General features: G+C 40.8%; 1 protein-coding gene across 1 annotated transcript; it reads left to right on the top strand.

Moving 5' to 3' along the window:
• Positions 1–10,222: 10,222 nt before the first annotated feature.
• f9a (coagulation factor IXa) lies at positions 10,223–13,747 on the top strand (the record flags this gene model as incomplete). Its single annotated transcript, XM_070913620.1, has 8 exons — positions 10,223–10,310; positions 10,571–10,746; positions 10,829–10,853; positions 11,154–11,267; positions 12,133–12,267; positions 12,359–12,675; positions 12,769–12,892; positions 13,158–13,747. Coding segments are annotated over 8 exons (1,569 nt in total), but the record flags the coding sequence as incomplete, so codon positions are not given.
• Between the last annotated feature and the right edge of the window lie 1,826 nt (positions 13,748–15,573).

Genomic DNA, 15,573 nt, shown 5'->3' with positions numbered 1-15,573 from the left:
TCATCACCCCAGCACAGTGGAGGTGAATTTGTGAGCTTTGAAACAGAAATATGTTTTTCCAGAAACTGTGCAGTGGATTATCTACTTCAACCAAAGAAACAGCCTTCTCTTTTGAGAACATTTGACAGTGCTTTCTGCAGATTATCAAGAGAAATTTTACTCTAAAGCAAAGTTTATAATAACAAACAAACAGGATCTGTCCCTGCACGAGGCCTCACTGTGGGGCAAAGCTCAGCTGACACTGACATATCTGTTTACTAATAATGAAAGCTATTCTGTGCAGCATGTTGGTGTTCAGAAATGTATTTGTTTTTGAAAGTCCTTACCTTTTAAAACCAGTAAAGATGAAGCCTAAAAGTCACACCTCATCCTCCACTTGGACTCGCATTAAACGGTCCAGTTCCAAACGGTGAGTGAGCGACGCTTACAGCCAAAGATCCAAATTGTTTTCAGGCCTCTTCATCCACGTTTAAGGTCTCTGTAATGATTATAATTCAGAGTATTAATTTTTATCAGCTGTCACTCAGAAGTCCCGGTCCAATCCCACTCTGATGTGTACAGACTTTGTGTCACATCGTTCAGCCCTGCAGGTCTGTTAGCACTCAGTGGCAGCAGAGGAAAAAGACCTGCGGGTTGAGGGTTACAAGATCTATATGATGCTATTTATAGAAGAAACAGGACTCCTTTCAAACTTTTTTTCTCATGCTCAAATCTCCCTCAGACGACTAAGGCACACTGTGGCCTGTTCGGCCTCTTTCAACGAGTGGCTCTGCCTCAAGTGGTCAAATCATTATGTTTTAAAAACAGAATTTACTCTTCAGTTCACTTATATTATTTCTCTATAGTCATTAAGACAAATTGAACTCAGATTAAGCTAATATGTAATCCCACCAGGCTTTCAGGAACATCTGAGGAGAACTAAAACATATTGAAATACAGTTGTTTTATTCTGCTGCATTGTTTTTGTCATACTGTTAGCGAGAGGCTACACTATTATCATTGTTGAGTGAATGCATAAAACTGTCTATTTTTGTATCTGGCATTTTAAATGGATTAATAACCATTAACCCTTTCAGCTCTGGGCCAAAAACTGATCGTTTTTTCCTCATTCCTGTTATGTGCCTCTTAAAGTCTCTCATTAGCTTCAAATATGCTGATGTGCTTAAATGTACTGCACATCTTCTTTATCAGAATAACCAGAACTATTTGAAAATGAAGATTTATTTGATGTGAATAGTTGCAGTGAATATTTATGATGAGTTTTACATCTATTTAGAATTTGGCTTCATCTAGAAAACAAAATGTTATCACACAAAACAGTTCATTACAGTTCTGAAGCTGTCAAATGGCTGTATGTCTTCATCACTTAGCTCGCCAACAGGAGCATTGTCATACATGCACACACAACGCTTGCAAATTATAAACACATTACATCCATTAAACGAGCAATGAGCTCAAGGAAAATTTGCATTAATATGTATGAAAATCATTATATGTTTAGAAGCTTGTTGAGTGGTCTCAACCATTATAGTGAGACAAAAACATTAACTGAAGTTTAACCAAACTAGATTTTCGGTTTGCGGTTTCATTGTATTTTATCACAGATAGAAATGTATGATATTGTTTCCTTAACTTTTCATGGGATACAAAGAAGAATTGGGACGTTTTTTGCGGGACCACAATTAATAGTCACTTCAGTGGTGTTTATACTGTTGAGCTGGCAAAATGTCAACTGAGCGAAGCTGCTGAGTTCATGAAGAAGCTGTAATGAAAAGGATGGTTGATATATGTTGAATTACACATACATGTTCCAAAATGTAACGAAACGTTTCAAGCAGCATTTTAAGTGTTTTTAGGTGGCGCAGATGTTTGCGTTGTAATATCATCATCAGACTCCAGAAGGTGCTGGTGACTTCTTGCCTCACATAATGAGTGTGGAGATGTCGTGGAGCTCTGACTCACCGGCAGGGCATGTGCATGTATGTTGGCAATAAGGTATGAAGAGTGAGCGGTAGAGAGAGTGTAAATGTCAGTGGGTTGTGTTCCCACTGTGTCCATGGCCTGTGGCCCCCTTTGACCTTTCCAGCAGGCCATCGCTGTACAGTGCTACATTCACCCCCAGCCTGTTTAAAGCAAAGCCCTGCAGCCCAGTTGGTACAGCACAAACAAACTCCTGACTCACACTCTGTCACCTCTGATGTCACATCACAGGCTGTCCACCGATGCCACAGAATAACCCTGAATCAACTCCTGTTTGTCTGCTGATTGCAGGATTTCTGCTAGAAAATGACCTGAAGCTCGCGCTGCCCTGCACACGCACACGCAGCAAACAGGTCTATTGTAGTTCTTGTTTTTTGTCTTGTATAATCATTTATCATGTTAAATGTCAGGCTAATACAAACTCAGCAGCTGTAGCTCCATGATGTGTAAACCATTAACTGATAAATACCTCTTTATTAGAACGGATATTCATATTGGGTTATTTACCAATACACACTTTTATTACTGTAAGAAATTCAATTCAATTCAATTCAATTTTCAATTCAATTTTATTTATATAGCGCCAAATCACAACAAAGTCATCTCATGACACTTTACAAAATAGAGCAGGTCTAGACCGACTCTTAGAAATGTTGGTAACACTTTCTATGAAGGCCATATCTATAATGCATTATAAGGACACTCATAAGATATTGTAATGCATTTATAAGGCTTCATAAAACTCTATACATGTTTATAATCATACTTATAACAAGGTTTATAAAGTATTATAAGTGATGGACATAATGTATCACAAGTTCAGCATTCATAATGCCTCCACACCTCCATGCCAAAGTGACAACAGTGTTTGAAAGAAGAATCCTGAGTTACACAGCACATTACAACCACCATGACTTTAGCCAGTTAAAGACGCATAGAGAACTGCTCTAACGTCTCAAAAGAGATTATAAATTCTACGTTTCTGAAATTGGAATTAAGTCTCGCATAGTTATGAGGACTGATGAGCAGTATTTTCTGGCTGCAAGTAAAGACAGAAAAGAAAATCCCAAAGATTATCAAAGACCATCTGACCAGCGGTACAAGACTGGGGTAGTAGTAGTAGTAGTAGTGTGAAGCAGGGTGTTGCTGTAAGTGAGCACGTGAGCTCAGCCACGTTCAAATAAAAAATCACAGAGAGTCTCTTTAGAAACCAAACCAATTAAAGACAGGATCCGTGCAATGAAGGAGAATGACGATGTGCTGCCTTTTTCATATCATTATCAATCTTAGAGCTAGTTTGTTCTTGCTTTAGGGTATGGTTTATTAGCCAAGAGAGATTTTCAGTACGTTCATGCAGTCATTCAGGTACATGGAGCTCTTAATTTAGATGCTCTTCATAAGCTTTTAGGAGCTACAGCCCTATTGTTTTGCTGAAAGTATATATTCATCATGGCAGTCAGCTCAAAATCAATTTCTAATCGCATGGATAACAGCCACTCACCCCATCTGCACACTGAGCTGACGTATAAATCAGCTGCATAGGATGACACACTAACACGCTGGACCAATAGCGAAGGAGCTGCTTTATTTGTAACTTGGCTGGACTGAAAATCACCTCAGCTGATGTTTGTGGGGGGAGCAGTATGGATGCTGGGAGGCATCATCAGTCCTAAAAATCATTCTTTGGGACGGGTGGTGCTGTGTCGGAGGGTGATTAATGCTCCATTGTTGTGCAGCGGGGTTAGTTGTCTGCCTCCGATTGTAGGTGTTAGCCTGATTCAAGCTCTGAGTGTGGCTGATAAGGTAATCAGGCCGGTTCTGTTACAGCAGCTCTGATGACAGATGATAGAAGCTGGAGGTCGAGGAGTGTTTGTTGAATTTGTGTCTCTATTTGTTGTAATATGGGAGGATTTATCACAAACAATCTTCTGTCTCACAGTTACATTAATCACTACATCTTGTGACTCACTCTTATCAGAGAATTGCATTTTTAGTAATTGCACATTAACTGACTAAATTGCAGATTTACTCAGTAAATACATGGAAACTAGAAAGATGTAATTTACTTTGGAAGTTGTTACTGTCGGGAGATTATGCAGATTTATGCAAGAGAGGTCAGTGTCACATGTTTGGCAAGATGCAAAGCAAATAAAATATTCACATGTTGTCGGCATAAATGAAAATAATGAATAATAGCTGAGTAGTAAATGTAGGTTAGTAAAAGCCAAGGACTGAAAATGAAAATAAAGGCAGTTGTGCATGTTTATGTGTTTCCATAGGCTCGCACATAAAAATGATGGACCTCATCACACACTACTTGTAGGACTGTTGCACCTGCTCATTTATCTCTGAGCCTCACAGCTCAGGCGCACTGACCTCAGTTCAGAGGGTCAGAAGGTCAGCAAGTTATTTCAAAACTAAAGAGGTCAGGGTCGAAAGGTCCGACGTGATGTCGTATTTCTGTCACGTCACCCTATAACATGCCACATAATTGACTTGGCCGCTCCCCAGATTGCGTTTTTATATCTGTCATGTCACAGAGTCGGGGTGTATTTCAGCTGTGGGACAGATGATCTACATGTAGTCGGTGCAGCTGACATTAACCTCTGGTGATGAAGTCTTCATCATTCCACTGGCAGGCCAGTTATTAGCACCTGAAGCATGTCTTACCATGAAAATGGTGGAATTGATTTATTATTATGAAAAAATTCATTTCACCCATTTCCACCTCATTGGCTCTGTCCAGTGTAGCTTTTTTTGCAAACTCATTTTTGACATTCAGCAGGAAAATAGTGAGCTTTGCAGGCACTTTCTGACCAGGAGGGATGGGAGCTCCACTTTTCATTAACGGTGGCTGAACATCCCTGAGCCCGGCAGCGTCTGTCAGCTCGGCTGCATCACGGCTCACAGAACCAGGAGTGAATATGAGCTCTCATTTCTTAGGCATTCACAATAGTGCTGTGTTTCTGGGTCACTATTGGCAAGAGTAAGTACGGCCAAGTACACATACTCAAGCATATGCAAACCCAGGCAATAGATTATCTTCATTTGTCCCACACATGCACAAACAGTTAGGGACAAATAAATATGAATGATGCATTTACAAATTTAGCTAAACCTATGAACTAATTAGACCAAGCATTACTGGGTCACTGACCCACCTAGCTATACCTGGTTTAATAAGTTTACCATGGAGTCCATACCAGTGAGGAAATACAGTATTTACTGCTATTTGAATACTTGATTTTACTTGAAATTAGATATTAGAGTTATTTCTCCTTATACTCAAATAATAGTGTGTAGAAGTCTTCCACCTCATACAGGAAGTGATCATAATCAAGTCATTGATTATAGTAAATCAACAGAATATGACATTTTAAATGCCATAATATGTTTACAAGCGCATACATGTGTTTAAATGTCCTTTCTTTTTTTTGCCTTTTACTGGCAGGTTTTTCTTCTGAAAGGCTATTTAAGACTAATTTTTTTAAGGACTGTGTTGTGAGCCTGTGAATACAAACACTACCTCTCCGTCTTCAGCAAAATATAAAGCCAATTGTTGGTTTGGTGGAGATGCATGTGGGCAAGTGGGGGGGGGGGGGGGGGGGGTGAAACATCAGGCTTTCAAATTACTGAAATGACTGTACTAATTAACGGAGCGAGACTCCCTCAAATATCACATTAATGTCAATGACTTCATCTGGAGGAGGGGGGTGATGGAGAGGAGTAGTGCTTTGAGGTCCGCAGTACTTCTTTTTACAGCTCACATCATACGAGCTCCCTGTGGATATTACTGTACAAGCTCGCAAGACTGAAGTGTTGTGAGAAACGCCCAGTAACACGAGAGAGGATTCAGTCTTCCAGCATCAAACAGACATCACATTTCTCTTTTTTCACCATCACAGACCAGCTCCCTGCCCAAGGTTTCGATACTACTGAAGAACGCTGTGTTGATGATGATGTCGGCCACAGTTTCAGAGTGTGTACATCACCAAGAAGAAAGTTAGGCTGCAACTGTCCTCTGAAAATGGCTGTAACATGGACCAAAGTATCAGTGTTGCTTTAAAGGGATAGTTCCTCATTTTTCTAAAAAGTCTTATTCGCTTTCTAGCCAAGAGTTAGATTGATACCACTTTTATGTCTGTCTGGATGATTAGCTTAGTTTAGCACAAAGACTAGAAAGAGTTGTCATGACCATGTCCAGCCAAGAAACAGCCCAAAAAAGTGTCATTTTTTTCACTTCTGCTTTTGTACGGATTAAATAAACGAGATATAACATGTTGATTGTAGTGAGCTTCAGAGGTGCTGGTAAGCGGATTCTTTTTACCTTTGGAGAGAGGCGGACTAGCTCTTTCCTCTGGTTTCCAGTCTTTATGCTAAGCTAAGCTAACCATCTTCTGGCTGTAGCTTCATTTTTAACGGACACATGAGAGTGGTATCAATCTTCTTCACATCTAACTCTCAGCAAGAAAGCAAACAAGCGTATTTCCCAACAGGCACTGTCGAACAATTCCCTTAAACATACTTTCCTCTGTGTTTGTGTTTTCTTGGCATTTGTTTTTGTTCATACCGAGTGAATATAATCTCCCCTTAAACTCTGCTGTTTTCCAGCGGGTGACATTGTAGAGTTTCTTTCTGTGTCTCATGAGGATTTCACATAAAACGAACACCTCATTTGCCTGCACCTGATGATATGCTGCTCTCACTTTAGAAGCATGCACAATCTGCGATGAATCCAAAAGTCTAACTCTGCGTGTTCAGTCTTCAGTTCCTGTTATGTTCTCGACAGCAGCAGCTCATCTTCCTCAGAGACTGCAGATGGGTTGATCTCCCAAAACTGGCTCAGAGGGGAAGAAAAGGGGGGGGGGGGATCATAAACTAACCTAGATAGACAGAGTGCTTGGATGTCACCAAGCATATATACAGATAGCTTAGCTTTCTTCTCATTGCTTGCCTCTGTGTATAAATATTAACATTTACTTGTGATGGCCCGAAGAAGCCCTGAGCTCACGTCGTCCCACAATAAAACCTGGAAGGAATGGCTGATCTAATTAAACAGAACTCCTTTCCTGTTGCCCCAAGATCTCGTTGCATCATTCAAATGTCACCATATACAAACTCACCAACACTTCACACAACACTAGTCAATTAAAAACCAAAATATAATCCAGTCAGGGATTATTCAGACCACTGACAACTATATTAGTGTGATTAGAATAAGACGACAAAGTGTCTGTCTTTGTAGTGGGAGCCTGAGAGCTGCTGCCAAAACACATAGTGAGTGCAGATGCAAGGTCACTCTGGGAGAAAGAGTTCCTGCAAAAGTTACAGACCGTCTAGACACAGTAAACTCTGATTGACACAGTCGACGTCTTGACGGAAAAATCTTCCTTTTTGTGAGTTTTTCATCCAATCATAATTCTAAATACAGGCCTGACTGATGTGACAAACCTTTTACAGCAATGAAAAACATCAAGGATTTTTCAGATGTATTAGTCTTTGTTTTCACATTAAAAGCCCTGCCCATCAACTTGAAAGTGATAATAGGTTGAATTTGTATTTTTGGTAATGCTGTCATCTTTTTGTTTATATTCAGATCATTGATTGTGCCTTTAAATATTACAAGATTAACTAGAAGGAATTCAATTATGACTGTGTGTATTTGTCGCTGTACAGACCCCCCCCCCCAAAAAAAAAAATCATGCTGCTCTTGTTTGAGCTCTGCAAACATTCAGATTCACAACTACAGAAGAAGGTTTTACCCACAGCAGAACATAAGCCCTCTGCAAATGACACCGTGTCCCTGGTGAAAGACTGAGGAGATACTGCACAGTGACAATCAATATCACTGAGCAAGCATCAGAGTTTTTATTATCTGCGAAGGCCCAGACTCGATCCCCAACTGTAGAGACTAATCTAATTGGAGCTGACACGCACACTCCCCAGCTGTGCGGTGCTGCCAAAGAAAGAGAGGAGACAGAGATGTCGAGGAGTTCTTCGTAAATCAATAGTCAGTCACAGGCAATTTTACTTCCTTTTATCCATCCATGCATCCACTCCGTCCGTCTAACACGGCCTTGTTAGCGTGCTCAACTCACAAGCCATCACCTCAGTGCTAATAGCAAAAACCATTGTTGCTCTGTTCTCCCATAGTGAGCCCAGTCAGTGGTCTGCATCCACTGCATACATTGTATATTTTTGACTTTTATTTTATATATCTCATTTCTAAATTTACGCTACTTTTCTATTCCTGAATGGGAGCACCTGTGACATGTGTAATTTCCCCCCAGGGATCAATAAAGTATTTCTGATTCTGATTCACTCTGCTATTAAACTAGGCTGAGAGACTTTGTGGAAGTAGTTGGGGTTATGAAGCCCACAGCCTCTCCATAAAGCTCAGCAACAGACTTACATTTAGATATAGGACACAACGAGGGCAGTGTACATACTGTAATGTTTTCGACTATAGTTGGAATACCTGTGAAAATGTTGTAAAATCCGGTTATTCCAGGCATCTTTGTTTGGTCACCAGGCACAATCAGAGTAGTGCGAGTGAACTTCTTTACTCTGATGTTATTCATCCTGGCTGCAAGTGATTGAGAAGCTCTTGTATTGAGCAGACGGTGTTAATTACTCAAGTATGAATTATTCAGCCTCTGAACGATTCAATGAAATATAAATGCCTCCGGTCAATAGTTTGCCAACACTCGAGAAGACTTTGGACTCCCTGTGGGGGGATTTAAGAGCCAGTGATGGGTTGCATCTTATACGCCAGACCGCAAAATGACCCCAGAGTTAAATCTTCAGTTGGCACGCTGAATCAGCACAAGCCTCATATCACCCTTGACCACTGCATCATTGTCTTGGGTATTGATTGAGCATTGACCCAAAAAAATGAAGCTATTCTACAAGTAAACATATAAAAGTGTACATAATTTCTTTTTTAATTATTTACACTACCTACATTTGTTATCGTCTGTCAATCACACCAACTTTCTGGTTGTTTGCGCTTTACCCAGTACAGTAAGGGCTAAATGTAAAATATAAACAAAACATATTGAATCTTGAATGAACTATACCCCGGCTTACACAACATATACTGCACACACACTGCCTCTGATAGTTGAAGTCCAATCCCTGTTGTTAAAATGTTTTCTACCTCAGACTGAGACCTGTCTCTGTGCTGCAATGGTACATGATGGGTCATATGATCCTGTCACCAGTCTCTATTGCTGTCCTGTTGCGTGACGTTGAGTGACTGAGGTGCATGTGCGCCATCTTGTGGTGAAAAGTCCAATGTGCATTCAACTCGTGTTCCTTTTCTGGGCCTGGGCACAGAAGAGGACAAGAAGACCTGGATTTATCAGGTAAGCACGACTTTGTCATTCCACAAATATGATCAGACTCATTCAAACAGCACTGGACATAGCTGCACAGATCAGAAGAATTCACGATGAAGGAGACCAAGATTTAATGTCAATATTCAGAATAAATGAATGTAAAGAAAAAAGGAAAAAAAACACTGTTACAAACAAAACCAAAGCTAAAAGTATATTTTAGATTGTAGATCTAAAAGAAAAAGAAAAATATATACAAAGAAAATCTCTTTTAAAGTTGTTATATACAATATCATAATAAAATACATTAAAAACACAAATAGTGCAATACAATATGTGTGTTTTATGTGAATTCACAGTAAATTTGCTAAAACAAAAAATTACATTTGTTGATTATAATGCTTTGAAAAGCTTCACATTGATACAAGCCTGACTTCTTTGTGTAAATAGGCAATCCATTTGTGATACCTGAATAGAAATGATTCATGTATTTGGCTACCTTCATGATGAAATAAATAACACTGAAAATAAGCTTTGGTCTTTTCAGAAGATGGTAGCATTGGCAACCTAAGCTGAACCTAATGGTTTAGAGCTGGAGCGTGAACCAGCAGACCTTGTTGAGACTTTTCTGTGAGCCCTGTTTTTCGGAAAGAAAATCCTGGATTTCGTTAAATGTTTGTTAATTTACAAATGAACATAAACATCCCTGTGATGCAAAGGAAATCCCCAGAGTCCCTCAGTGCATGTGTGTGTTGACACTCTGTGTTTTTCTTTCAACAAACATGCAACTAATTGTGAGCGTACATGTGCAAACAGAGCTCTGTACTTTGGTACTAGTGACGTTGCAGTGTGTGTGTGTGTGTGTGTGTGTGTGTGTGTGTGTGTGTGTGTGTGTTTGTGTGTGTGTCAGGACATCAGAGCTGTTTGGAATGGCACTATTTTCTCTGTCTTTCCTATGTTTTCTGCTTTTGGACTTTCAGCTGGGCTACGGAGGTATTATAAGTTTCAACTTTATGATGCACATAAGTGATTTCTCTCCAACTTGAGGTTTATTTAAGTTACTTTTAGAGTGTCGTCAGTACATGCGACAGGTGGGGGATCGTCCTTTACATTTACTTTATTTGTATACGAAAGAATATCTCTAGACTTTACGTATTTGTTGTTGTGACCTATGAGACGAAGACAGTTGTTTAAACACAGTGTGTGTGACTATATTTTCCTTTTGTTCTCTCCAGCTCCAGCCTCAGCTCCAGCCTCCGGCCCAGTGTTCCTGTCCAGTCAGGCAGCCGACAGCGTTCTGCGGAGACACAAGCGCTATAACACCGGTTTGTTTGAGGAGTGGCTGGAAGGCAACTTGGAGAGAGAGTGTATAGAGGAAGTATGTGACCTGGAAGAGGCCAGGGAGACCTTTGAGAATGACCAGAAGACGGTGGGTATTTATTTCTTTTATCGTTATTTGTATTCTTGTTTTTTCTGGCTGTACTAATCACAGACTTCACTCTGTATTTTAGATGGCGTTCTGGGCGGGATATATAGGTAAGAATGTTTTTAATACACAAACAGAAAATGGTAGAAATGTTGCAGTGGTGTCTGTGTCTTTGTTTGTCTGATGTGTTTGTTGTGATCATTTTCTCTCTGACTTCTTACACTATGAACCTTTCACGTTATATTCCCTGTCAAGGGAATTCTAGCCATTGCTAAAGTTATTCTCTTTTATGTAAAGATGTCTCACTGTCTACTTTCTGTCCTTGAGTAAACATTGCTTTATAAAAGCACGATACAAAATGAGGTCATCAGGTGACTGTGTGCTGAGCTACTGTTTCTGGATTTCTCTAGATGGCAATCAGTGTAAATCAAGCCCATGTCTGAACCAGGGGTCATGCAAAGACCACCTTGGCTACTACACCTGCACATGTCCGTCTGGCTTCACTGGCAGGAACTGTGGGATTGGTAAGTGAAAGTCCTTTGGCTCGATTTAAAAATGGCATCAAAAGGAATTAGATTTGTACGCTACATGATCCAAATTGTCTGAGAATATGAGATCAGATCTGATCAGAATTCAGTCTCAAAGGATAAACAGCCAGGTGCCTTTTTTCCCCTTCTTCTTTCTAAATCAAATCAATGGCTCACATCCAGACTCAGTCTGGTTTTAGGTCCCAAAATTAGATTGTCTTTTTGGGATATTCTAAAAACAGCAATCAAAGTGCCCTCTCTGTGAGTACTGACTGCATTTACCTGAACCACGCATTTATTTGACAGTGTACAGTAGGCCAGGGTCACACTTTTTTACAGTCTTAAAACAACAGTTATGTCCCCATACGGACTTCGAAACAAGTTTCACCATTAGAAGATCCCTTCCTACTGTGCATCCTGTGTGAGGGACGGGGGACAAAATCCACATCCCTCATTCTGTGCGAAAATACATTCTGAAGTTAAAATGAGGCCTCCAAAGTCTTTTTAGTACAAAATGTCCTCTTTATGTTTGTGCTAAAAAGGCTGCAACTGCTGAAGCTTCATTTTAGCTTTAGATAACATTTTGAAAACATTTTTGCACAGAACGTGGACAGAATTTTGTCCCCATCACATCCGTTTGAAGTGCATTAGGACGGGATCTTTTGATGTCCAGTATGAACAGAAGGAATGATTGCAGCAAGCAAAACCAGTCAATGTTTTTAAGACAGACTTGAAAAATGGTGAGCCTGTATCTTTTAACAGGTCACATGATACATGTACCTTGTACTGTATGGTAACAACATTTCATTGTATATGTAGTAAGAGTGCGTCTGAATTAATAGTGTGATGTCTTTCTCCTCAGTTATTACAAAAAGGTGTGACGTGAACAACGGAGACTGTATGCATTTCTGTGAATTAATGGGAACCTTTGGAGCAAAATGCTCCTGTGCGAGGGGATACAGGCTGATGCAGGACGGGGTTAACTGTGAACCAGATGGTATTGACGTATTCTCATTGAATTCTCTGCTAAATATCACATTAATGACTCTTAATTCCACAATGTGACTCCTCTTTTCTCACATCACTAGCTGAATTTCCCTGTGGCAGAACCGCCCTGACAGCGGTTAGTCCAGCATTCAAGAGGTCTCTGCTCGGCAGTCAGAATGCAAGCCTGCAGAACACCACCTCACTGACCAGCAGCACCACCACTACACCCCCTCCCTCAACTCCAGCCAGTACCACAGCATCTTTTCCAGACAGAAACAACTCTGTAGATAACCAATCCCGAAAGGACTTGCCCCCGTGGGTGTACAGTGATGCTGAGGTCCCCAATGAGGAGCCGCCTAGAGCTAATAAACGCATTGTAGGTGGCGAGGTGGTAGTTCCAGGAGAGATCCCATGGCAGGTATTGTATGGAAGAACAAGTATTTGATGGTGGTGAGGGAAAAGAAACAGCAGCTGCAGTATGTTCAATTTCTTTTCTCCCTCTTTTATTCAGGTGGCCTTGATTGCGCGTCCCAGTGGTCAGTTATTCTGTGGGGGCTCCATACTCAGCGAGCGCTGGGTTATCACCGCTGCTCATTGCATGATGGAGGCACAAGACTCCTTCTTCATCAGAGTGGGTAAGAGTCACTGCCCCCGACTAGTTTCACCTCTGCTAAAGCATGATGGAGTAGCTCTGTGTGAAGTAGAGCTTTAACTATTGATTTGTGTAAAGTTTTGTGTGTCGTAGTCCTTGAAATAATCCTTGATTTCATGTAATTTATTGCACTTCCAAGGGAAAATTATTTTGCCATCTGCTTTGGGACATCCACTGCATGTGTTTTATTGTAGAGTAAATCTATACAGGGAGTCAGTGATATCTGTGTCAAATATCTCCACCTGCAGGGGAGCATAACATCTATTTCAACGAGGGCACAGAGCAGGATCATGAGGTGTTGGAGCAGTATGTGCACCCACGATACAACGCCAGCGTAAGCTTGTACAACCATGACATTGCCCTGCTGTACCTCAAAAGCCCCCTCACCTTCTCCACAACAGTTCGACCCATCTGCATGGGCCCCAAGGCCTTCACTGAGGCCCTGGTGAAGGAGTCTTCTCCGGCCACGGTCAGCGGCTGGGGCCGAACACGCTTCCTTGGATCAACCGCTGTCACTTTGCAGAAGGTGGAGGTTCCCTTCACGGATCGGATAGAGTGTAAGCACAGCAGCAGTGCCAGGATCACTTCCTTCATGTTCTGCGCAGGGTACTATGATGAGGCCAAAGATGCCTGTCAGGGGGACAGCGGAGGTCCTCACACAAACAGTTTTCATGACACGTGGTTCCTGACGGGCATCGTGAGCTGGGGGGAAGAATGTGCAAAAGACGGGAAATATGGTGTGTACACCCGGGTGTCCCTTTATCGTCGCTGGATAAACCATGTTATGGGATTAACTAAACGCAGGCTGGCATTTGATGTGGAAGACCCTAACCCTTAAATTTAAAGATTATAGATTTTAAAAATATAACTGGTCTACAGATGTGTTGCCTGTCAAATAAATTTTTAAGATATTTAAAAATCGCAAGATGCTTTGAATTGTGTGTTGTTAATGGAATTTGACGTGTAAACCCTGAAACTGGAAGGTCATAGGTTTAAACTCTGCAGTGGCCTTTAAGCTGTAAGATATAGCTTCTGGATGCTATTGTACTGAAAGTGTTTGTGTGGTTAAGAAAGTGGTTAGATATGTAGCAGACAGACATGTGATAATAAAAATGCAATAATTTACAGAATTTACTGAATGACTGATAAACACTATACTAATCAACTACAGAAGCAGTCTACATTAGAGAAAATGCTGAGGTAAAAAATGATATGGGTGTGTTTTAAAAAGTTTCAAAGATGCTCATGATTCAGTATGTCCTTTTATACTGTATTAAAATATCATAACACATCACGTTGTAGTGGTAGTGTGGTTCTTTGGAAATCCAGGCTTGCAAAAAACTCACAGGAACAGAAAAGTCTGCACAATTTTTATTACATAAGTTGGCCTCCATTAAAACAAGAATACAGAAACAATAGATTAAATCAGAGTGTTTGAAAAAGAGCAGCCTTAGTTTTAAACGTATCACCGTGTTAAAAGTATTGACTCATTTTAGATACCAAAACAAAACAATTATTGCAATAAATAGCCAGTTTAAAGCAGTGACTGTGTAACAATACAAACCTGCTCATTGTTCAGTTGCCATGCATTTTCATATTAAAGAAATATTCAGCAACAAGAGTAGGCTACTTGGCTCATCAAAATACATAATAATAGCAGGTTTTTTCTTTTGTTTCCCAACCTGGAAAATCTGTGCAAAATCTGCAGCATTTTGGATTCAAATGACAAAGAAACCACGTGACTTTGTCATCTAAGATGGGGGTGTTGAGGTGCAGTCAAGCATGGCTCCTGTAAATATATGGAGACGTAATTTCTTTCAGGGCTGCACAGATACCTCACAATATGAAGCAACAACATGACAGCAAAATAAATAAATTAACAACATAGGAAATGTGTAGTGTGCAGTGGCCCCTGCTGCTTTCTAGACTCATTTCCATATCAAACACAGCGTATCAAAGGCAGCCCTCCGACTGGGGCCTCAATTTGATGTGGTAAATTCATATAAGTCTGCAATCAATATTTAATTAAGCGTTCGACACAGAGGGTATATTTCATGTTGGCTGTATGATCCCTTTTAATGGGGAACCCGAGATTAACTGAGCTGTAATGGTGAGGAGGAAACAATCTGCCTCCGTGATGGAGCGGCACACAGAGCATAATCTCTCTCGCTCTCTCTCTCTCTCTGTTTCTTTTACTCTGCCTCGCTCTCCCTCCTCTACACTGTGACTGACAGTCTGCTCCCAAAAGATCCCGAGGTGGATGACAGTGTTTGGAGCTCTGTGACGCCCACCTCCCATTCGTCTACAGCGCAAACTGAGGAAGACATCGCCATCAATCTCCATCATGTCCGCCTCTGTCTTACATTACCATCAGTGACACGTCGACTGCTGCCTGCGTGCAGGGGGTATGTCTCCCCTGCCTCCCTAACACATCATACATTCAAGAATACACAAAGGAAAGAAAACAGCATGAATAAGAGGAAACACACAGTCAGAGAGGTAAAGCGGCAAGCAAAGCACACATTCAGTCACAATAGGTGGATTTTTTTTGTCTCTATTGTCCATCCACCTTATTAAAGTGCCTGTTGAATATCTGTGAGGTCAGGTCGAAGCAATAACCGAGTATTTGATTTTGCAAACAGTACATACAAGAGACTCCAAAAG

This window comes from Enoplosus armatus, chromosome 10 (genome assembly GCF_043641665.1).
Source record: "Enoplosus armatus isolate fEnoArm2 chromosome 10, fEnoArm2.hap1, whole genome shotgun sequence".
NCBI lineage: Eukaryota > Metazoa > Chordata > Actinopteri > Centrarchiformes > Enoplosidae > Enoplosus > Enoplosus armatus.
Note: the sequence above shows the minus strand (reverse complement) of the source record. Positions and strands in the feature narration are given on the sequence as shown.